Here is a 24,967-nt window from a genome sequence, read left to right on the forward strand (position 1 = left end):
TATGTGGACAGAGCACACAGTCACCTGAATGAGCCAGCCAGCCCTTCATATCCCATGTTTTACACTGTATTTTCAATAACAAATATTTCAATTATCTGTTCTCATGTCAAAAGTAATTTGACAGTTACTCCATAGGTGGAATATGATATTGACATGTCCATATCATGTTAGGATTCTTTCTGGGGAGGGGGCTAGTTCTGCACAGTGGCTGCATAAAATACCTTCTTTTGTACAGTGAGATGTATGATAGGGAACCAAATGGTTGTATAATACACTGTTCCAAGTCCTTGATAGTGTTTGTGGCTGCAGCCTTAGCTCAAGATGACATATGCGTTAAGCTTACTTGAATCCTCTGGGGGGGCTACAAATAGTAATCCTATATAGTTCACTGGCCCATATGCTCAGACTTCTGTGCCCAGGAGATTTTCCCAAATGGTGTTTTTAAATGGCTATTTTTGGGTTAGCATTCATTGGTCTCTTGTCCTGTTAGTGGCTTAGGTAAGGAACAGGTGGAATATATAATTATTTCACACATTCTTCCATGGCTTTGGAAATTGCCGAGGTGACTACTTCTAGGGAATGGCAGGTGATCATCTTCACATTTTCTTCATCTTCTGAATCAATTTGATTTTTATCGTGGGCATCTGTTTGACCCACTATCATCCTTCCTTGGAAATCCCGTAGGGCCTTCCACAGTCAAATCCCCTGCACTGGGGTATTCTTAATGTTAACTTACCAAGATTCTCAGACTCCTGGGTATGGTGGCTCATACCTGTAATCCTGGCTACTTGAGAGGCTGAGGTGGGAGGAGTGCTCAAGCCCAGGAGTTCAGGGTTGTAGTGAGTTATGATTGTGCCACTGTACTCCACTCTGGGTGACAGAGAAAGACAACATTTCTTAAAAAAAAAACAAACAGGAAGGTTCCAAGGTGGCCGAATAGGAACAGCTCCAGTCTGCAGCTCCCAGCGTGAGTGACACAGAAGATGGGTGATTTCTGCATTTCCAACTGAGGTACCAGGTTCATCTCACCGGGGAGTGTCAGACAGTGGGTGCAGGACAGTGGGTGCAGCCCACGGAGGGTGAGCCAAAGCAGAACGGGTCATCGCCTCACCCAGGAAGCACAAGGGGTTGGGGAATTCCCTTTCCTAGCCAAGAGAAGCCGTGACAGACGGTACCTGGAAAATCGGGTCACTCCCACCCTAACACTGCGCTTTTCCAATGTTCTTAGCAAACGGCACACCAGGAGATTATATCCCGCACTTGGCTCAGAGGGTCCCACGCCCACTGAGCCTCGCTCACTGCCAGCACAGCGGTCTAAGATCGAACTGCAAGGCCCCAGTGAGGCTGGGGGAGGGGCGTCCACAATTGCTGAGGCTTGAGTAGGTAAACAAAGCAGCCGGGAAACTCAAACTGGGTGGAGCCCACCGCAGCTCAAGGAGGCCTGCGTGCCCCTGTGGACTCCACCTCTGGGGGCAGGGCATACCTGAGGAAAAGGCAGCAGAAACTTCTGCAGACTTAAACGTCCCTGTCTGACAGCTTTGAAGAGAGTAGTGGTTCTCCCAGCATGGAGTTTGAGATTTGAGAACAGACAGACTGCCTCCTCAAGTGGGTCCCTGACCCCCGAGTAGCATAACTGGGAGGAACCTCCCAGTAGGGGCTGACTCATACCTCATATGGCCGGGTGCCCCTGTGAGATGAAGCTTCCAGAAGAAGAATCAGGCAGCAACATTTGCTGTTCTGCAATATTTGCTGTTCTGCAGCCTCTGCTGGTGATACCCAGGTGAACAGGGTCTGGAGTGGACCTCTAGCAAACTCCAACGGACCTGCAGCTGAGGGTTCTGACTGTTAGAAGGAAAACTAACAAACGGAAATGACATCCATACCAAAACTCCATCTGTACATCACCATCATCAAAGACTAAAAGTAGATAAAACCACAAACATGGGGAGAAACCAGAGCAGAAAAGCTGAAAATTCTAAAAATCAGAGTGCCTCTTCTCCTCCAAAGGAACGCAGCTCCTCACCAGCAACAGAACAAAGCTGGACGGAGAATGACTTTGACGAGTTGAGAGAAGAAGGCTTCAGACGATCAGTAATAACAGACTTCTCCAAGCTAAAGGAGGATGTTCAAACCCATCACAAAGAAGCTAAAAACCTTGAAAAAAGATTAGACGAATGGCTAACTAGAATAAACAGTGTAGAGAAGTCCTTAAATGACCGGATGGAGCTGAAAACCATGGCACGAGAACTACGTAATGCATGCACAAGCTTTAGTAGCCGATTCGATCAAGTGGAAGGAAGGGTATCAGTGATTGAAGATCAAATGAATGAAATGCAGTGATAAGAGAAGTGTAGAGAAAAAAGAATAAAAAGAAATGAATAAAGCCTCCAAGAAATACGGGACTACGTGAAAAGACCAAATCTACGTCTGATTGGTGTACCTGAAAGTGACAGGGAGAATGGAACCAAGTTGGAAAATACTCTTCAGGATATTATCCAGGAGAACTTCCCCAATCTAGCAAGGCAGGCCAACACTCAAATTCAGGAAATAAAGAGAACACCACAAAGATACTCCGTGAGAAGAGAAACTCCAAGATACATAATTGTCAGATTCACCAAAGTTGAAATGAAGGAAAAAATGTTAAGGGCAGCCAGAGAGAAAGGTTGGGTTGCCCACAAAGGGAAGCCCATGAGACTAACAGTGGATCTCTCTGCAGAAACTCTACAAGCCAGAAGAGAGTGGGGGCCAATACTCAACATTCGTAAAGAAAAGAATTTTCAACCCAGAATGTCATACCCGGCCAAACTAAGCTTCATAAGTGAAGGAGAAATAAAATCCTTTACAGACATGCAAATTCTGAGAGATTTTGTCACCACCAGGCTGGCCTTACACAGCTCCTGAAGGAAGCACTAAATGTGGAAAGGAATAACCGGTACCAGCCACTGCAAAAACATGCCAAATTGTAAAGACTATCAATGCTAGGAAGAAACCGCATCAACTAACAAGCAAAATAAGCAGCTAACATCATAATGACAGGATCAAATTCACACATAACAATATTAACCTTAAATGTAAATGGGCTAAATGCTCCGATTAAAAGACACAGACTGGAAAATTGGATAAAGAGTCAAGACCCATCAGTGTGCTGTATTCAGGAGACCCATCTCACATGCAGAGACACACATAGGCTCAAAATAAAGGGATGGAGGAAGATCTACCAAGCAAATGGAAAACAAAAAAAAGCAGTGGTTGCCATCCTAGTCTGTGATAAAACAGACTTCAAACCAACAAAGATCAAAAGAGACAAAGAAGGCCATTACATAATGGTAAAGGGATCAATTCAACAAGAAGAACTAACTATCCTAAATCTATATGAACCCAATACAGGAGCACCCAGATTCATAAAGTAAGTCCTTAGAGACCTACAAAGAGACTTAGACTCCCACACAATAATAATGGGAGGCTTTAAAACCCCACTGTCAGCATTAGACAGAGCAATGAGACAGAAAGTTAACAAGGATATCCAGGAATTGAACTCAGCTCTGCACCAAGCAGACCTAGTAGAAATCTACAGAACTCTCTACCCCAGATCAACAGAATGTACATTCTTCTCAGCACCACATCGCACTTATTCCAAAATTGACCACATAGTTGGGAGTAAAGCACTCCTCAGCAAATGTAAAAGAACAGAAATTATAACAAACTGTCTCTCAGACCACAGTGCAATCAAAAACTAGAACTCAGGATTAAGAAACTCACTCAAAACCGCTCAACTACCTGGAATCTGAACAACCTGCTCCTGAATGACTACTGGGTACATAACAAAATGAAGGCAGAAATAAAGATGTTCTTTGAAAGCAATAAGAACAAAGACACAACATACCAGAATCTCTGGGACACATTTAAAGCAGTGTGTAGAGGGAAATTTATAGCACTAAATGTGCACAAGAGAAAGGAAAGATCTAAAATTGACACCCTACCATCACAATTAAAAGACCTGGAGAAGCAAGAGCAAACACATTCAAAAGCTAGCAGAAGGCAAGAAATAACTAAGATCAGAGCAGAACTAAAGGAGATAGAGACACAAAAATCCCTTCAAAAAAGATCAGTGAATCCAGGAGCTGGTTTTTTGAAAAGATCAACCAAACTGATAGCCTGCTAGCAAGATTAATAAAGAAGAAAAGAGAGAAGAATCAAATAGACGTCATAAAAAATGATAAAGGGGATATCACCACTGATCCCACAGAAATACAAACTACCATCAGAGAATACTATAAACACCTCTATGCAAATAAAATAGAAAACCTAGAAGAAATGGATAAATTCCTCAACACATACACCCTCCCAAGACTAAACCAGGAAGAAGTTGAATCCCTGAATAGACCAATAACAGGCTCTAAAATTGAGGCAATAATTAATAGCCTACCAACCAAAAAAAAGCCCAGGACCACACAGATTCATAGCTGAATTCTACCAGAGGTACAAAGAGGAGCTGGTACCATTCCTTCTGAAACTATTCCAATAAATAGAAAAAGCGGGAATCCTCCCTAACTCATTTTATGAGGCCAGCATCATCCTGATACCAAAGCCTGGCAGAGACACAACAAAGAGACAGAATTTTAGACTAATATCCCTGATGAACACGGATGCAAAAATCCTCAATAAAATACTGGCAAACTGAATCCAGCAGCACATCAAAGAGCTTATCCACCATGATCAAGTTGGCTTCATCCCTGGGATGCAAGGCTGGTTCAACATATGCAAATCAATAAATGTAATCCAGCATATAAACTGAACCAAAGACAAAAACCACATGATTATCCCAATAGATGCAGAAAAGGCCTTTGACAAAATTCAACAGTCCTTCATACTAAAAACTCTCAATAATCTAGGTATTGATGGGACATATCTCAAAATAATAAGAGTTATTTATGACAGACCCACAGCCAATATCATACTGAATGGGCAAAAACTGGAAGCATTCCCTTTGAAAACTGGCACAAGACAGGGATGCCCTCTCTCACCACTCCTATTCAACAAAGTGTTGGAAGTTCTGGCCAGGGCAATCAGGCAGGAGAAGGAAATAAAGGGTATTCAATTAGGAAAAGAGAAAGTCAAATTGTCCCTGTTTGCAGATGACATGATTGTATATCTAGAAAACCCCATCGTCTCAGCCCAAAATCTCCTTAAGCTGATAAGCAAATTCAGCAAAGTCTCAGGATACAAAATCAATGTGCAAAAATCACAAACATTCCTATACACCAATAACAGACAAACAGAGAGCCAAATCATGAATGAACTCCCATTCACAATTGCTTCAAAGTGAATAAAATACCTAGGAATCCAACTTACAAGAGATGTGAAGGACCTCTCCAAGGAGAACTACAAACCACTGCTCAATGAAATAAAAGAGGATACAAACAAATGGAAGAACATTCCATGCTCATGGATAGGAAGAATCAATACCGTTAAAATGGCCATACTGCCCAAGGTAATTTATAGATTCAATGCCATCCCCATCAAGCTACCAATGACTTTCTTCACAGAATTGGAAAAAACTACTTTAAAGTTTATATGGAACCGAAAAAGAGCCTGCATTGTCAAGTCAATCCTAAGCCAAGAGAACAAAGCTGGAGGCATCATGCTACCTGACTTCAAACTATACTACAAGGCTACAGTAACCAAAACAGCATGGTACTGGTACCAACACAGAGATATAGATCAATGGACCAGAACAGAGCTCTCAGAAATAATACCACACATCTACAACCATCTGATCTTTGACAAACCTGACAAAAACAAGAAATGGGGAAAGGATTCCCTATTTAATAAATGGTGCTGGGAAAACTGGCTAGCCATATGTAGAAAGCTGAAACCGGATCCCTTCCTTACACCTTATACAAAAATTAATTCAGGATGGATTAAAGACTTAAATGTTAGACCTAAAACCATAAAAACCCTAGAAGAAAACCTAGGCAATACCATTCAGGACATAGGCATGGGCAAGGACTTCATGTGTAAAACACCAAAAGCAATGGCAACAAAAGCCAAAAGTGACAAATGGGATCTAATTAAACTAAAGAGCTTCTGCACAGTAAAAGAAACTACCATCAGCATGAACAGGCCACCTACAGAATGGGAGAAAATTTTTACAATCTACCTATGTGACAAAGGGCTAATGTCCAGAATCTATAAAGAACTTCAACAAATTTACAAGAAAAAATCAAATAACTCCATCAAAAAGTGGGCGAAGGATATGAACAGACATTTCTCAAAAGGAGACATTTATGCAGCCAATAGACACATGAAAAAATGCTCATCGTCACTGGCCATCAGAGAAATGCAAATCAAAACCACAATGAGATACCATCTCACACCAGTTAGAATGGCGATCATTAAAAAGTCAGGAAACAACAGGTGCTGGAGAGGATGTAGAGAAATAGGAATGCTTTTACACTGTTGGTGGGACTGTAAACTAGTTCAACCATTGTGGAAGTCAGTGTGGCGATTCCTCAGGGATCTAGAACTAGAAATACCATTTGACCCGGCCATCCCATTACTGGGTATATACCCAAAGGATTATAAATCATGCTGCTGTAAAGACACATGCACACGTATGTTTATTGCAGCACTATTCACAATAGCAAAGACTTGGAACCAACCCAAATGTCCATCAATGATAGACTGGATTAAGAAAATGTGGCACATATACACCATGGAATACTATGCAGCCATAAAAATGGATGACATGGATGAAGTTGGAAACCATCATTCTGAGCAAACTATCGCAAGGACAGAAAACCAAACACCGCATGTTCTCACTCACAGGTGGGAATTGAACAATGAGAACACTTGGACACAGGATGGGGAACATCACACACCGGGGCCTGTCATGGAGTGGGGAGAGCGGGGAGGGATAGCATTAGGAGATATACCTAATGTAAATGACGAGTTAAAGGATGCAGCACAGCGACATGGCACATGTATACATATGAAACAAACCTGCACATCGTGCACATGTACCTTAGAACTTAAAGTATAATGAAAAAAAATCAAATTCCTGACCACATAGCTAGACTATTGGTTACTATCTGACTCTGTAAATATCCAAACATTGCCCTGAGGTAAACAACTAAGTGGTTCTTCCTCCACTGTCATGAACATTGCTCTCAGCCCATTGCCTGAACTTACCTTGTGTTATTTGACTGAGTTTTTACCGGGCATAGGCAAATAATAGCAGACTTTTATATTGGCATTCCTGCTATACAGGAACTCTCATGGACAAACTGAGAAACTCGTTCTATTTGGTGGAGAGTCATGAGGTTTAGATCATTCAGCAACAGAAGGGGTCTCCTAATTAGTTAGTTCTAAAGCAAGGATGCTACCTGCTCACGTATGAATTTTAACTCCCCAGAGACACCTCTCCTGACATGAATTCTTTTGCAAATTGTGTTGTCCAGCTTCCTCTTTATTACAACCTAATTTTTATATCACTTGTGATATAATAGTTAGTTCAAGTCTTAATATAATTTGATGCTCTTAAGTTATGGGGACTGATTTCAGTGGAGTCCAGTAGCATGCCAGCAAGTGGGCTCTCTAGCCCCATTATCAGGAACTTCTTGAGTTAAAAAAAATCTCAGTGGCTGCCACAAGGTGGTTTGCATGTACTGTATTCCAGTGTCAGAAACTTCTAAAACCATGTGTGAACGTGCTAGAATCCTAAGGTCCCAGTAGCATACTTGGGCCACTGCCCATTACAAATTTTCACAGCTCGTCAAACAGTCCCTCAAGATATTGTGTCTTCTTTCTATTGGCAGGGTCCTAAAGGGAACATAATACTGTTTGTGGAATATCTCTGGTGGCCCAAAGTTATTTTTAGAAATTTTACGGACTGGGCTAAAGTCTGAATCTCAGCTAGATTGATTAACCATCCCACTAGTCTTATTTGCCACTGTAGCCCTCAACTCTCCTTGAGTTTTTTCCTCAAAGCAGGAAATCCTCATAGTGTCATCAATATATGAGTTAACTTCATTTTGATTATGATAATGATGATAATCTCACCAAATTGTAGCAGTGAGTTGGAGCAGTTGGTTATCCCTGGGGAAAGACCCTAAAGATATATTACATTCCTTCTCATGTACCAGCAAACTGTGCTTGACTTCTCTGAGTGAGATCAAAAGGATAGCATTAGCCTAATCTAGCACAAAAAAAAGTCAAATTTATCTTGCTGGACCTCTTGTACAGCTTGTGCAATGCCTAGCACAACAGACACTTGTTTAAATCATGGAAACTACCTTATTTAAATCAATGATAGTTAACTGTTCTCTCCAAAGCCTGTTCTTTTTCTCCTGGGCCACATAGGATTAATAGAAAGCATTAGTGGGGATTAGCACTCTCCCTCCCATTGTTTCTTAATGAAAGATAAGATTTCTTGTGTCCTTCCAGAATCTGACACTGCCTGATTATTTACTACAAAGGAGGGTCTGTGCGAGTTTCAAGGCTTCCATATTGCCTGACCAATTAAAACCAAGTGGAGGGCAGACTTCTCTACCTTTTAAAGACATTTTGCTTGGCTTTAGGCTGGTAAGGACAAGACCTCTCATCACATTCATTCTCATTACATATTCACGTGCAGACCAAAAACAAAATTCTAAGCACCTGCAACCAACTGAATGGACCCCTCCTCTTGGTCAAGGGGATGTCAAAGAAACCTGAAAAGCTAGTTAAGCTCATGATGGGAAGTGGGGGGTCAAACATCCCTCATTATACTCTCCTCCGTTGGAATTCAGGCACAACTGATCAGCATTAATATTAAAACAGAGATCTTAAGACTGAAAAAGCAGACTCTTTGTAGCAGTACGATACCAAATTCCAACCTTACTCTAGTATAGCATCACACAACAGATACAGCAGGCCCTGGAAGTATCAAAGTATTTTACCCCAAAATATTTTGAGATGGCCCTGCAAAGCTGTTTCTTATGGACAAATTTGCATTCTGTAGAGAATCTCCTTCCCTTTCCAGGTGTTTTTGTGATCCTAAAGAGATTAGCTGAGAGTCTAGCACCTTTTAAATGTCTAAATAGAAAACATTTGCCATCTATTGCCTCTAAGGGCGGCCACCTATGAGATTTCGTCTACATAATAAGAACCTTGGTCTCCACAATCCCTTATCTTAACCCAGACACTCCTTTCTGTTGATTCCAGGTCTTTAGATAATAACTCAACTCTTTCAAGCAATTATCAATCAGAAAATCTTTGAATCTACCCATGACCTATAAACCCCTCCCCACCAGAACTTCAAATTCTCCCACATTTCTGGACCAAGCCAATATATACCTGACATGTATTGACTTATGCCTTATGTCTCCCTAGAATGTATAAAATCAAGTTGTAACCCAGTGGCCTTGGGTACATGTTCTCAGACCTCTGGGGGTATGTCACAGGTGATGGTCCTCACATGTGGCTCAGAATAAATGTCTTGAAATATTTTACTGAGTTTGGCTTTCCATCAACACAGGTAAAGGCAGGAATTTGATTTTTTGTTTTTTATTTCTTCATCTGTAGCTTCACAGTGATTCTGGTGTTATCTACTGTAATATTTCGATATGCTCCAAACTTCCATTTTCATACCTTAATATTGTCTTTTTATTCCCCTGCTGTTATGGTACATTTTGCATCATCATTATGGTACATCCAATAATTCCAAAAAAGGTTTCCACTATCATCTGCAACTCAACATTAACTTATATCATACAACCTTGGACCCCCCCCGCCATGGGTCATATGAGGATTTCTTCTCTCTCAAGTTTTTCTTTTCCTTTTTTTTTTTTTTTTCCAGACAGGGTTTCATTCTGTTGCCCAGGCTAGAGTGCAGTGGTGCCATTGTGGATCACTGTAGCCTTGACTTCCCAGGCTCAAGTGATCCCACCTTAGCCTCCTGAGTAGCTGGGGCTACAGGTGCACACCACCACACCTGACTAATTTTTTCTATTTTTTGTAGAGAAGGGTCTCACTAGGCTGGTCTTGAACTCCTGAGCTCTAGTGATCTTCCTGCCTCAGCCTCCCAAAGTGCTGGGATTATAGATATGTGCCACTGTGCCCATCCTTCCCTCATTATTTATCCTTTTACCCACAACCTTAATAGACAAGTTAAAATCATTACCCTATGCTAAACACACTTTATTTTCCTATTTTTTTCACCATTGCTGCCTTTAAACTCCTCCAGGCTGGGATAATTGGAACAGATCTGATAGGGTAGCTTAGGTGAGCTGGGTGCAGGAGCTAGAGTAGGTTTCCCTTCTCTAAGCTATTGTTAATGTGCTGTCAAACCCTTTGTAGGGATCCCGTCAATTTCTTCCTTCTCTATTTTCTCCCCTCACTTGCCCTTCAAAAAATTTTTAAAGATCATTCTACCTCGTTAAATGTTTATTTCTCTTATTCTGGTCAGTATCTTCACCCCAGCCCATTAGCTTTCTTCTGAACAGCTTAAAATTTCTTTTTATTGATAAAACCCATTATCGGTAGCTGTGAGAACAAATCTGCCTTGGCATTCTGTATATTCGAATCCTTGTTTTCTCACTAAAAGTATCATACTGGGAACCTATGCATGAGGGATTCCCCCTAATCACAATGTCTGCAATAGTTTGGGGCAGAGGCATATTATTCAGGGAAGCTCAACACTAATCATCATAAAACCAAGCAGGGGTGCCACTGCCCTTTATATTTTTAATGCTTTCACAGAAGCAACAGTTTCACTGTTAACAAAATGGATATAAAGTTTTCCTTTTCAGTATAAATTAAATATCAATGCTCCTTTTCACACACTCCCAAAGAGGCATTGATATTTAATTTGGGTCTTCTGTGGATCAAATACTGTAAACTGTGACAAGTTGATGATTAGTAGTCATACTAGACCAATACCCTTGATGAATATTGATGCAAAAATCCTTAATAAAATACTGGCAAACTGAACCCAGCAGCACATCAAAAAGCTTATCCACCATGATCAAGTGGGCCTCATCCCTGGGATGCAGGGCTGGTTCAACATACGCAAATCAATAAATGTAATCCAGCATATAAATAGAACCAAAGACAAAAACCACATGATTATCCCAATAGATGCAGAAAAGGCCTTTGACAAAATTCAACAACCCTTCATGCTAAAAACTCTCAATAAATTAGGTATTGATAGGACGTAACTCAAAATAATAAGAGCTATCTATGACAAACCCACAGCCAATATCATACTGAATGGGCAAAAACTGGAAGCATTCCCTTTGAAAACTGGCACAAGACAGGGATGCCCTCTCTCACCACTCCTATTCAACAAAGTGTTGGAAGTTCTGGCCAGGGCAATCAGGCAGGAGAAGGAAATAAAGGGTATTCAATTAGGAAAAGAGAAAGTCAAATTGTCCCTGTTTGCAGATGACATGATTGTATATCTAGAAAACCCCATCGTCTCAGCCCAAAATCTCCTTAAGCTGATAAGCAAATTCAGCAAAGTCTCAGGATACAAAATCAATGTGCAAAAATCACAAGCATTCCTATACACCAATAACAGACAAACAGAGAGCCAAATCATGAATGAACTCCCATTCACAATTGCTTCAAAGTGAATAAAATACCTAGGAATCCAACTTACAAGGGATGTGAAGGACCTCTTCAAGGAGAACTACAAACCACTGCTCAATTAAATAAAAGAGGATATAAACAAATGGAAGAACATTCCATGCTCATGGATAGGAAGAATCAATATCGTGAAAATGGCCATACTGCCCAAGGTAATTTATAGATTCAATGCCATCCCCATCAAGCTACCAATGACTTTCTTCACAGAATTGGAAAAAACTACTTTAAAGTTCATATGGAACCGAAAAAGAGCCCGCATTGTCAAGTCAATCCTAAGCCAAAAGAACAAAGCTGGAGGCATCACGCTACCTAACTTCAAACTATACTACAAGGCTACAGTAACCAAAACAGCATGGTACTGGTACCAAAACAGAGATATAGATCAATGGAACAGAACAGAACCCTCAGAAATAATGCCACACATCTACAACTATCTGATCTTTGACAAACCTGACAAAAACAAGAAATGGGGAAAGGATTCCCTATTTAATAAATGGTGCTGGGAAAACTAGCTAGCCATATGTAGAAAGCTGAAACTGGATCCCCTCCTTACACCTCATACAAAAATTAATTCAGGATGGATTAAAGACTTAAATGTTAGACCTAAAACCATAAAAACCCTAGAAGAAAACCTAGGCAATACCATTCAGGACATAGGCATGGGCAAGGACTTCATGTGTAAAACACCAAAAGCAATGGCAACAAAAGCCAAAAGTGACAAATGGGATCTAATTAAACTAAAGAGCTTCTGCACAGCAAAAGAAACTACCATCAGAGTGAACAGGCAACCTACAGATGGGAGAAAATTTTCACAAACTACTCATCTGACAAAGGGCTAATATCCAGAATCTACAATGAACTCAAACAAATTTACAAGAAAAAAACAAACAACCCCATCAAAAAGTGGGCGAAGGACATGAACAGACACTTCTCGAAAGAAGACATTTATGCAGCCAAAAAACACATGAAAAAATGCTCACCATCACTGGCCATCAGTGAAATGCAAATCAAAACCACAAGGAGATACCATCTCATACCAGTTAGAATGGCGATCATTAAAATGTCAGGAGACAACAGGTGCTGGAGAGGATGTGGAGAAATAGGAACACTTTTACACTGTTGGTGGGACTGTAAACTAGTTCAACCATTGTGGAAGTCAGTGTGGCGATTCCTCAGGGATCTAGAACTAGAAATACCATTTGACCCAGCCATCCCATTACTGGGTATATACCCAAAGGACTATAAATCATGCTGCTATAAAGACACATGCACACATATGTTTATTGCGGCATTATTCACAATGGCAAAGACTTGGAACCAACCCAAATATCCAACAATGATAGACTAGATTAAGAAAATGTGGCACTGTAGCCTTGTAGTATACTTTGAAGTCAGGTAGTGTGATGCCTCCAGCTTTGTTCTTTTGGCTTAGGATTGACTTGGCGATGCGGGCTCTTTTTTGGTTCCATATGAACTTTAAAGTAGTTTTCTCCAATTCTGTGAAGAAAGTCATTGGTAGCTTGATGGGGATGGCATTGAATCTGTAAATTACCTTGGGCAGTATGGCCACTTTCACGATATTGATTCTTCCTACCCATGAGCATGGAATGTTCTTTCATTTGTTTGTATCCTCTTTTATTTCCTTGAGCAGAGGTTTGTAGTTCTCCTTGAAAAGGTCCTTCACATCCCTTGTAAGTTGGATTCCTAGGTATTTTATTCTCTTTGAAGCAATTGTGAATGGGAGTTCACTCATGATTTGGCTGTTTATCTGTTGTTGGTGTGTAAGAATGCTTGTAACCAAAACAGCATGGTAATGGTACCAAAACAGAGATATAGATCAATGGAACAGAAGAGAGCCCTCAGAAATAATGCCGCATATCTACAACTATCTGATCTTTGACAAACCTGACAAAAACAAGAAATGGGGAAAGGATTCCCTATTTAATAAATGGTGCTGGGAAAACTAGCTAGCCATATGTAGAAAGCTGAAAGTGGATCCCTTCCTTACACCTTATACAAAAATTAATTCAAGATAGATTAAAGACTTAAATGTTAGACCTAAAACCATAAAAACCCTAGAAGAAAACCTAGGCATTACCATTCAGGACATAGGCATGGGCAAGGACTTCATGTCTAAAACACCAACAAAAGCCAAAAGTGACAAATGGGATCTAATTAAACTAAAGAGCTTCTGCACAGTAAAAGAAACTACCATCAGAGTGAACAGGCAACCTACAAAAAGGGAGAAAATTTTCGCAACCTACTTATCTGACAAAGGGCTAATATCCAGAATCTACAATGAACTCAAACAAATTTACAAGAAAAAAGCAAACAACCCCATCAAAAAGTGGGCAAAGGACATGAACAGACACTTCTCAAAAGAAGACATTTATGCAGCCAAAAAACACATGAAAAAATGCTCACCATCACTGGCCATCAGAGAAATGCAAATCAAAACCACAATGAGATACCATCTCACACCAGTTAGAATGGCGATCATTAAAAAGTCAGGAAACAACAGGTGCTGGAGAGGATGTGGAGAAATAGGAACACTTTTACACTGTTGGTGGTACTGTAAACTAGTTCAACCATTGTGGAAGTCAGTGTGGCGATTCCTCAGGGATCTAGAACTAGAAATACCATTTGACCCAGCCATCCCATTACTGGGTATATACCCAAAGGACTATAAATCATGCTGCTATAAAGACACATGGACACATATGTTTATTGCGGCATTATTCACAATAGCAAAGACTTGGAACCAACCCAAATGTCCAACAATGATAGACTGGATTAAGAAAATGTGGCACATATACACCATGGAATACTATGCAGCCATAAAAATGATGAGTTCATGTCCTTTGTAGGGACATGGATGAAGCTGGGAACCATCATTCTCAGCAAACTATCGCAAGGACAGAAAACCAAACACCGCATGTTCTCACTCATAGGTGGGAATTGAACAATCAGAACACATGGACACAGGAAGGGGAACATCACACACCAGGGACTGTTGTGGGGTGGGTAGAGGGGGGAGGGATAGCATTAGGAGATATACCTAATGCTAAATGACGAGTTAATGGGTGCAGCACACCAACATGGCACATGTATGCATATGTAACAAACCTGCACGTTGTGCACATGTACCCTAAAACTTAAAGTATAATTTAAAAAAACAGTCATACCAAAGAACTCTTTCCATTAAGCAGTTTCTAAAATCAACAGTTCCATGGCTGTTTCGTCTGAGAATCCAAGAAAGCAGAGATTCCTCAGTACTACTAAAAAATATAACCAAATTTCATTCCTCTATTGCCTTTGGTTTGTATGTAGGTATATCTGATAAGGCCACGTAGATGCACACAGGTTGAGAGACCTAGGGACCTAGATGGAGAAGGTCCGACTTTCTCCATGAAACCAGAATCTTAATCTTAGGATATAATTAGCCTTTAGCTATCCACAAGAAAGAAGAAAACCAAAGAGAATAAGAAATAGAGATGGACAATCTTTCCTGAGAAACAGGATTTGTTTAATGTATCTGCCAGTTACATGCAAGTGAATTAGTGGAAAAGGGAAGAGGCAAAAGGTATGCCTAAGAAGTTTTAATGTACAGTGACCCTGCTTATAATAAATGCAGCTTAATTTCTCTGGTTCTGACAAAACATATCAGCATTCTCTTCTCTTGGGGAAAGACATAAATGGAAGTGGGCAAACAGGCAGCAGGGAAACAAGGAGGAGAGAGTTCCTCTACTGCACTGCCTACACTCAGTATAGCACTTTGAAAAGGCAAAAGGATTACATATAGAATTATTTCACCTTCTACTATGTAAAAGTTTGTGTAATAATGGAGATCCTCCTGAAATAGAAGTTAGTTCACATGTCAATTTGCCAAATCGGCTGTGCACTTTGCCTTTCTAAATCTTTTAACCTATAATTTTAAAAATTACATTAGATGATAGTTATAAGTTCTCTTTAAGATTTAAGATTCTGTGATTTTACTATTATAGTGTCTATCCAGACTTCATTACCAAGTTCATTGTTGGTACGGGACAGGGATGACGGCTTATGCACCCTGCACATGGCTAGTGTTCTACAATTAGTCCATTTTTTAAATGCTGGTTGAGATGTGGGAAAGTATGTATCACTTGCTTCAATTCAAGGCGTTGGAAGGAATATACATATATACACTTGCATATAATATTTTTGGAATCAGAAACAAGAAAGTAATACTGGTTGCTTCTGAGCAAGGTGACTGAGGTATCAGGAGTTTTGGGTGGATGGGGGAATTTGTTTTCAGTATCAGTTGTCCTTTGTATTTATATTCTACTCTCCCCCTTGCTCTTTCTCCTCCAGCAACCCCGGCCTTCTTGCTCTTCCTCCAACATTTCAAAAACCCTCCCAATTCAAGGTCTTTGCACTTGTCATTCTGGTGCCTGGATCACTCTCCCTCCAGATACTCCCACAGTAAACTCCCTTACTTCATTCAATGAGGCCAAAATGCCACGTTAATAATGAGACTTCCTTGACCACACCGTATGCAATGACTTCCCCCACAGACTCCCCATTACCCCTTAGCTAACAACCCCTATACCCTTAACATTTAGTAGCATCTGACATATTAAATATTTGGCTGTTTGTTTCGTGTTTGACTGCCTTTTGGAACACTGCCTGTGCTAACAATCAACAAATACTTGTTGAATTAAGAAACTTACTGCTTGAGGTTTTTAAAAAGTAATCACGAAATTACTTTTTCAACAAAAACAACCAGTTAGGGAATAAACATTTGATAAATTAACTTTCAGACCTATAGTATTATAGGATAAAGTCCAAACTTCGTTTCTCAACACATGGACTTTCCTCATCTGCCACGTATTGGCCACAGTCAAGTAGCCGTTTCCCTTTTCTCGTGCATAAAGTGGAGTTATTCATAATTACTTCACAGAATTAAGATTCAATGCAGATGAAAGCGCTTTTGTAACTAAGGCACTATAAGTTACCGTAAGCACAGGGTTTCTTCCGCGCTTGTAGCCTAGGAATAGTACAAGGTGTCAACCCGCGCTAACGACCTGAGGTTCAAGGAGGGAAAAGTCTCCAGCGCAGCGCTAGGAGGCGCTACTCTGGCGCGGGGCGGGGCTCCTGACCGTCGTTGCCGGGGAAACCGTCTGGGCGTCCCTAGTATCTGAGCCCTCGCGCCTGGGCCACTCAGCTCGACCTCTCTCCAGCGTTAGCAATAGGTGGAGCGCGGGCCAATCGGAAGAGGCCGGAGGGGCGGGGCGGGCAGTGGCCCTGGGAAGGCGGGTACGCGGCCTCGCTCCCTGACTTCCGGGTCGCGGTGCTTGAAGGGAGTGTTCCGTCGTTTCCGTTGCCGGCTGTTTGCAGTGGGGAAACCGAGGCAGCTCCTGCACCCCCTAGTTCTTCCGCTCCTGTGAGGTGGCTGCTGTTTCTTTTCCTCTTGCCCCGGCTGCATCGGTGCGGCTGCGCTGAGAGCGCGCGGGCTCGCGAGCCCCGCGGGGTTCTGCGGGAACCCGGGGGCGCCTGGGCCGGCGGGTCTTTGTGCGAGCCCTGCCCTCCCATTCGCGGGCGGCGCGCGAGGGGGGTCGGCGCAGAGACGCCCAGAGCCCTGGGGTGCTTAGGCGCCGCTAGGCGTGCATCCCCTCTGCTCCGCAGTTCTGCGCTTTTGTCCTAATGAGCGCGGACTAGATGGCTTGATTTTCAAGATAATGATCAACCCAGCTGTGCTATGCGCTGTTTCTGCACTGACCTGCGGGTACTTCGAACTTCGACAGTCCCTCCTCAGGCCCTAGTCCAGAGATGACGTGTCTGTGGGAATGTTTAAGGCAGGAAGGAGACGAGCAATTTTGTTTTTAAGTATCTCCCTCTCACTAGTATCTCCCTGACTTTTTCATTTAGAAGCTGAAGAATTTTCTTATGGCATAAGATACAGTTGTATCGAGTGTGTACTTAGCAAAACAAAAACTTGTTAGTATTTCTGCCCTTGACCTATTGAATGGAAAATCAAGAATGAGCTAAGGTGTTATATACTCAGTGTTCAACTTGTATACTTAAGTTTGTAGTGTTTTTATTTGCTGGCATCACCTGACTGGGACAGTTGTAACGAATTATCCACATGGGATAAGAAGAGCGTATTCTATAAAAACAACTCTGATGTTTTGGTATATATTTTAATTGTTGATTAGTTGGGGTCCTCTTGATCTTGAACTGTTGAGCCCCAGTTCTCAAAGAATGGGAAATTAGGGAACTAAGATATGAAATACAGTTATTTAGCAAAAAGTGCAAACCATTCTGTTATTCTTTCAAGCCATTGAATAGTTTGAGTACATTGTTTGAATTTTAGTTTTGAAAAAGTGATAAATTGGCCATTTGATCATCATTTAATTAATCTAAGCGGTATATGTTACACCTGCCATTGTTTTTAAATGCCTAATTAAACTGTCACAAAACAGACACAATGAAATAATAGATACATAATTTGAGATTTGATCAGTTGTATAAACTAATTTTTTAAATTTTAAAATTCAGTTTAAGGTCATTAAGCTTGTCTTGTATATTTCCCTCCTCCAGGAAAAAAAAAATGTTTATTTCTTTGTGGGAGTTCTTCTATGGGCACTTTTTTCGATTTTGGATGAAATGGCTATTACGACAGATGACTGGGAAGTGTGAATTGCAGCGAATATTTGATACCTATGTAGGTGCACAAAGGACACACAGGATAGGTAATGTTATTCAAAAAGAAAAAGTACTAATAAAAGTTTAACTGAGTGTTTTTCTCAGGACTCACAGTGACAGATGTATTTCTTTTGTATCCTGACAAGTCACTTAAACTGAATTTCATAAGCTCTGAAGTCCCGCTTTGACTCCTTCAGCTCTAAAATTGTATGAATTTATAGAAAAAGAAAGTGGTTATTTAATTGCTTATGTGTGGAAAGAACTATCTTCTCTGGCTCCTGAAGTTTATCAGTTATTCCTTAGATTATAGTTGCAACCTATTTTCTGGTGAAAAATTTCTATACTTATATAATCCCTTTGAAATTTTCACTCACATGGTGGGAAGAATGAGTGCCTTAGTCTACATCCATTTTTATACTTAGGATCCTTCATCAGTCTTTTACTTTCTTACTGTTACTTATGAAAGGCCCGTAATTATGTATCCAGTGGTCTCTAGGAAAGATTATTAGACTCATTCTCACTGTCCAATACCATAGCCAATAGCCATATTATATTGTACATTTGAAATGTGGCTAGTCTAAATTGAGATGTGCTGTAAGTGTAAAATATAAACTGTATTTCAAAGACTTATAAGAAAATGTAAAAAGTCTCAGTAATTGTTTATATTCTTTATATGTTGAAATGGTAATATTTTGGATATGTTGGGTTAAAAATATATTAAAATTTTATGTTTCTTTTTACTTTAATGTGGCTATAGAGAATTTTAAAGTACACAAATGGGTCACATTTTGGCTTGTGTTATATTTCTGTTGAACAGTGTTGCTCTGTTACCTTCTAAAATACATCAGTTTTCAGTGCTTCATTGAAAATTTTACTTTAAAATTTGAACACAGATGAGTAAGAACTGTGGTTTGAAGTCGCTTCTTTTCAGCCAGGGTAAGGAAGAGCAGAGAAGTGCTCTAGCTCATGCTCTCTGTGTTAAACGGAAAATTGTGAATTAGCCAGATTTTTTTTTTGTGTTGATCAAGTGTGCTTCGACTGAGAAATCAACCCCTGTCAGGTTAAGAGAGTGGAGTATTGGCAGTTGGAACCTGTATCCAAGACAACATCGGAAGAATGACAGACAGACACTGCCTCATGGCAGCTGGTTGATTAAGTTTAATTACTTTCCTAGTTTTCTTACAACTTCATGGTTGACTTAAATTATTGCTGCTCTTTTAATTTGCCCTTTTGACTACTCAAAAGAACAAAGTACCTCTTGATAAGAAATCTCTTCAGGCAATATGGGTTGGTGTTTTATAGTGTGGGGGAAGAATATATATAAAGGCGTTTGTTTGTGGCAAAAGCATTTTTCCTAAATTTTTCAAATTGATGAGAAAAGATTATTCGTAAATGTGCCAGAAAATTTTTTAAATAGACCAATAAAAATGTTCCTGTGATTCTTGATATAGAAACCAGGAATGGAGAAGCTATTTGTCTGGTGACAGAAGGGTTGACCAGATAATCTGAAGTCCTTGCCTATTTGTTGTACGATTTGGTTGCTATCACCTCAAATCTAAAGGCTCAGGTTAACAAATGAAAATGCAGTGGAGAGCACTCTCATTGTAGTCTTAAGATGAGTTTCTGGGACCTGAGCTTCTGTGACACAATTATGGGTGAATTTGCAGTGGTTAGTAGACACTTTGGGGTCTAAACAGAAACACATGACCCCAGGTAATGAGGTTGGGGTCACCTCTTTGAATAGGTATTTTGTGTTTGGTTGAGTTTTTTGAAATCATATATTTATACTGTAAGATTAAATTTTAAAATGCTTGCTGTTATATAGAAATTATATCTCCTGGAACTATTAGTTTGTTCCTGGTTTGATATTTTTACTAGTTGTTTATTATAGGGTAATTGACAAACAGCATTTAAGTGATAACATCTTTTTTTTTTTTTTTTTTGTCATTTCAGAAAATTCCTTGACATACTCCAAGAATAAGGTAGGATAACATATAGGTGGTAACTCTAGAAAACTTAACTTGGACATATTTTTTCTTAAAAAAATAAAAAGTGCCCTGCTAGAAGAGTGTTTTCTATAATGAGCATTGAGTGAAATTTTCCCCGTTTAGAGGTAATATTCTGTTTTCAAACATTTCTCTATATATGTGTTTTTCGTGTGTATTTCAAAGAAAATACTTGAATAATTTGTCCTGTTCTTAGGTTTTACTTGTTTATTTTGCTTTAAGAGTTGATAGCTTTTAGGAAAGCAGGGCCTTAGGAGGAAAGTCATCTTTTAGACTGTGTCCTCAGGATAGATTATATGAGAGAAAAGCAACTTAGGATAGAGAAAACCCTGGGTTGTGTACCTTTTGAGCTAAAATAAGTCATAATTCATGCTATGTATTAGCTTTTGCTGTGTAACAAACTATTATAAAATCTCAGGGGCATAAAACGATACGTTGTTTCTTGCTCATATGTCTATGGGTCAGCTGGAGAAGCCTTACTTCAAGCTGGGGCCAAGTTCCTGTCTATTCCATTTGTCTCATCTGGGACTCAGGTAGGGGGTTAATAGGTACCTGGTGAATGTTTTCACCGTGGATAACTAAAGGCCCAACTACACAAACATATTTTAAGTCTCTTTGTGTCATGTCTGTTAGCAACCTGTTAGTTAAAACAAGTTACATGGCCAAGCCCAAGTCAAGGGGTGGAGAAATATGATATGCCCACCCTAAGGCTATGGTAGGGAGTAGGTCGTATAATTCAATTACAAGGTAATGAAGAATTGGGACCAATAATTCAGTCTACCACATGCTGTTACTTCCCTATTGTAGTTCGCAATTTTGTCTACATGTAGATTATTTGGTGTGGCAAGGATAGAATACGGGTCATCTAGACCATTGTTTGAAATCCCATAATAGAACACAACCAGTATTAAACAATAATAGGAATAGAACAGAAAATATTTAGAAACCATTGGTCATAATATGGTTAAATATATTTTAGGAATTGTTTATACTATTATAATTATTTTAAATATTTCTGTGTACATCTGTGTGTATTTTGGACATCCACATGAATATTTGTTCTTGATCATGATGTAAAATGTGGCTCAAGGTCAAAAATGTTGATTTGCTACTGTCTAGTAATATGAATCGTGCCAGAAATAAAATAGACCTTCTTGAGAGTTGCAAGCATATCTGTTATGTTCTGAAGAGTAACCTTTAAAATAGGTACTGTAATGATTTAGTTATACTCTTTAAGAATGGTCTATTTAAGAATAACTCATATATATAAGTGAATATTTGGGGGAAGAGTCCAGAGTTACACTCCTTTGTTCAGAATTGTTAGAGAGTGATTAATATATTTTTTAAAATGAGGATGTGGAGGTCCTGAAAGCTAACAAGTTGCTGGTTCTCAAAATTTATGTATACCTTATCTATTTGTATAGTTCCTTTATTTGAAACATAGGATGCAGTTTCCCAAAGTAACAATATTACAAATTTTAGCAGATGCACTTGGGGAGGTGTTATATTTCAGGTCCATTACAAGAGTGGTTCTTAAACTTAAGGAAGAATCAAAATCTTCTGGAGGCCTGTTAAAACACAGATTATTGGGCCCCATCCCCAGAATTTCTGGTCTGGTTCTGATTGCATTTCTAACATGTTCCCAGGTGATACTGCTGCAGCCGTTCCTGCTGGTGAGGGCAGTGTCTTGAGGCACTAATAGCATGTTAGTATGCTGTCTGGGGACTATTGTGGATCATAACTGCTTTAACTTTGTTTCGATAGGAAACTGTGTGTGTTTTTCAAACTGACCTTAAACAAGTTGGTTTGGAACTATTTGGGTGCTGAACCCTCTAGAATGAATTGTTCTGTGAAATCTGTTTTCTTTAAGCCTCGACATTGTAAAGAAAGTAAAACCATAGCTGAGCTCTTTATGTTATACCCACAATCCCAGCTTCCAACCAAATTTTTCAGTAGTGTGTTCCTCCAAATACCTTGACATCTCTCAGCCTGGAAGTTGACCAACACTGCCATTGCTGTCCACTAAAACTCTTATCTGGTCCCCTTCATTACTCTCTGACTTTATCTACTACTGTTCTTGCCTTGCTCACTGGTCATCACCACTATGCTGCTTGTTATTTTCCAAACACATCAGCATACTTCTGGTTTATGACCTTTGCACCAGGTCTTCTGTTTAAGTAGAATTATCTTCTCCTGCTTAAAAGCTTAGCTCACTTCCTCATTTTCAGGTTTTTCCTCAGTTACGACATTCTCTATGAGATTTTCCATGACCATTCTCTACCTAAGGGTATACCTTTGTCTCTCTTTATGATCCCCTTTCCTTAATTGTTTCACCATAGCACATACCATCACTAGCATACTAAATATTTTACTTACTTATTTTTCCATTCCTGAAAAGAAAAAGGCATTGTTTGTTTTTTTGTTGTTGTTTTATTCACTGATGTTTTTCTAGTACCTGAAACAGTGCCTGGAATGTGATAAGGACTCTGAATATTTATTGAGTGAATGAATGAATAAGTGAGAAAAATAAGAGGATAAAGAACAATAAGTAAATGAAAATTACTTTTTTCAGAATAGAGTGTGTAGTGTTTCTTTTATTTACTAATTTACTGTAGAGGTTCTGGAACTGGGGACTCAGTATCACATCTATCAGTGTAATTGTTATAACTGCATTTGTAACAACAGTTTTGGTCACAGAATTTATTAATGGGATTGTATGTGTGGTAAAATCATGCCAAGCTTAAGTGGAACAATACATAAGATGCTACATTTAAGAACTCCAGTGCCTTGGTCAAATCCATTCAAGGATTTGAATGACTACCACATGTTCAATATTCAACCAGGGTCTTTGGGATATTCAAAAGATATACAAAAGAAGACTGGAATTGAATGTAATTGTAAGTAGAAGTTTAGAGAAGGAAGAGGTAAATGTAGACTAGAGTGTTTGGGAATTTTAAAGTAGTGGTTACAAGTTAAAGAAAAATAAAATGTTCATCATTTTTTACCTCTGTTGCTTGCTATTAAAAAGTTCACTTGAAAAGTAAACATTAAAATTGTATTCTTATGAACTTCATTATTCAAAAATAGAAATTGCTATAGTACTTTGGAGGGCATCCTGCAAAGAGAGTGGTCAACAAATGGGTAAATACTGAAATTAAATCACTTACGATTTATTCTTTTAAGGTTTGAAATCTAAGACAAACTTTCCAATAAACAGAGGTAGCCTTATCAATTTAAAAGTATAATTTAAGTGTGTATTGCACCTAATTTGTATATTCCATTTACTTTGTAGGGTAAATCTATTTCTCATTTTGTGATATTTTGGTTTACCTAATTACATTTTTATTCGATAAAAAAGTCTAGGTTCAAATCCTGATATTATCAATTACCAGTTGTTTGACTTTGTACAAGTTACTTATTTTCTCATTCTAAAAGCTATTCATACCCACATAGTTGTTTTGAAATTAGAGATATTACTATGAAAACAGTCTAAGAGAATGCCCAATACTTAGTAAGTATTCAACAAATAGTGGTTACTAATAATATTAATGATAATATAATTAAGCCAATATATACCATAATCATTTTAGAAGTTTGATATTCATGAAAACCTCTTTGGTACTTGAGAGTACTTAGCATTACCAATGATTGCTGTGAATAAAAGTGATTTTAATCTATTCAGAGTGATTCCCTAAAGCAGTGATCTTGAAGTATGATCATGTTGGATTGTGCACTGTTCCACAGTGTGCATTCTTTCTTTGTTAAAAATTGAATCTTATTTGCTTATATTTTAGATTAAGGACTATTTATCAATTAGATATTAAGGGTTAACAAACTTTGGGATTTATAAATAAAAATTAATGACTTATTAGAATTTGAGGAGTCTAATTCAATATTCTGCTAAGAAGTCTGGCTTCCATGCAATATATGACAATGTAGCAAAGCTCCACTCTACTTATGCATATACAGGCATTTGAATTTCTGAAAGTTAGGGAGGAATACTTTGGCAATCTATTAGTGTTTTTGGTGGCTGTCTTTTTATTGCAGCTGCCGTCTTAGGGTTTAAATAATAATGTAGCTGTTAAATAGTTGAATAATAAATACATTTTATGGCATTAGTTTAGTTTTCTTTTAATGCTATAGTGATGCACATTTGCATTTTTGGGCCTCTACTTTTCCACTACAGCCTATAGTCATTCAAAGTATAATAAGGGGATTCTATGAACAACTTTATGCCAGTAAATTGTTTGATTTTACACAAAATGGACAAAGTCCTTGAAAAACAACTTACCAAACTAACACAAAAAGAGATTAAAAATCTAAATAGTAGTATACTTACAAAAGAAATAGAAACTGTAATTTAAAATTTTTTTCACAAATCTCTAATCTTGGCTTCACTAGTGAAGTGTTAAACATTTAAGGGAGAAGAAATAATACCACTATTACATTAACTCCTAGGAAATAGAATAGAAAGAAACACACTTTATGGGGCCAATATCATCTTGATACTAAAGCCAGATATAGACAATATAATATATGAAAATTACAGTTCAATGTCCTTCATGAATATAGGTGCAAAAGTCCTTAACAGAATGCTAGCAAATTGATCCCAGTAATACATAAAAAGGATAATATGTCATGTTGAGTTT

General features: G+C 39.0%; 1 protein-coding gene across 3 annotated transcripts in view; it reads left to right on the forward strand.

Annotated features, from left to right (window-relative positions):
* The first annotated feature begins 16,879 nt into the window (after window positions 1-16,879).
* ELMOD2 (ELMO domain containing 2) overlaps window positions 16,880-24,967 on the forward strand; it is a 29,634-nt gene continuing 21,546 nt past the window's right edge. Inside the window, exons 1-3 of one of the 3 annotated variants that reach the window (XM_004040416.4) lie at window positions 16,880-17,055; window positions 18,208-18,359; window positions 20,266-20,294. In XM_004040416.4, the coding sequence (XP_004040464.3) occupies window positions 18,218-18,359; window positions 20,266-20,294 (171 nt within the window). In that variant the 5' untranslated portion in view covers window positions 16,880-17,055; window positions 18,208-18,217. Of the gene's footprint in view, window positions 17,393-18,207; window positions 18,360-20,265; window positions 20,295-24,967 lie in introns of all 3 variants that reach the window. The other 2 variants (XM_019026059.4, XM_055384727.2) reach the window with 2 other exon arrangements.

The sequence above is a fragment of the Gorilla gorilla genome, chromosome 3 (assembly GCF_029281585.2).
Source record: "Gorilla gorilla gorilla isolate KB3781 chromosome 3, NHGRI_mGorGor1-v2.1_pri, whole genome shotgun sequence".
In the NCBI taxonomy this organism is placed as follows: Eukaryota; Metazoa; Chordata; class Mammalia; order Primates; family Hominidae; genus Gorilla; species Gorilla gorilla.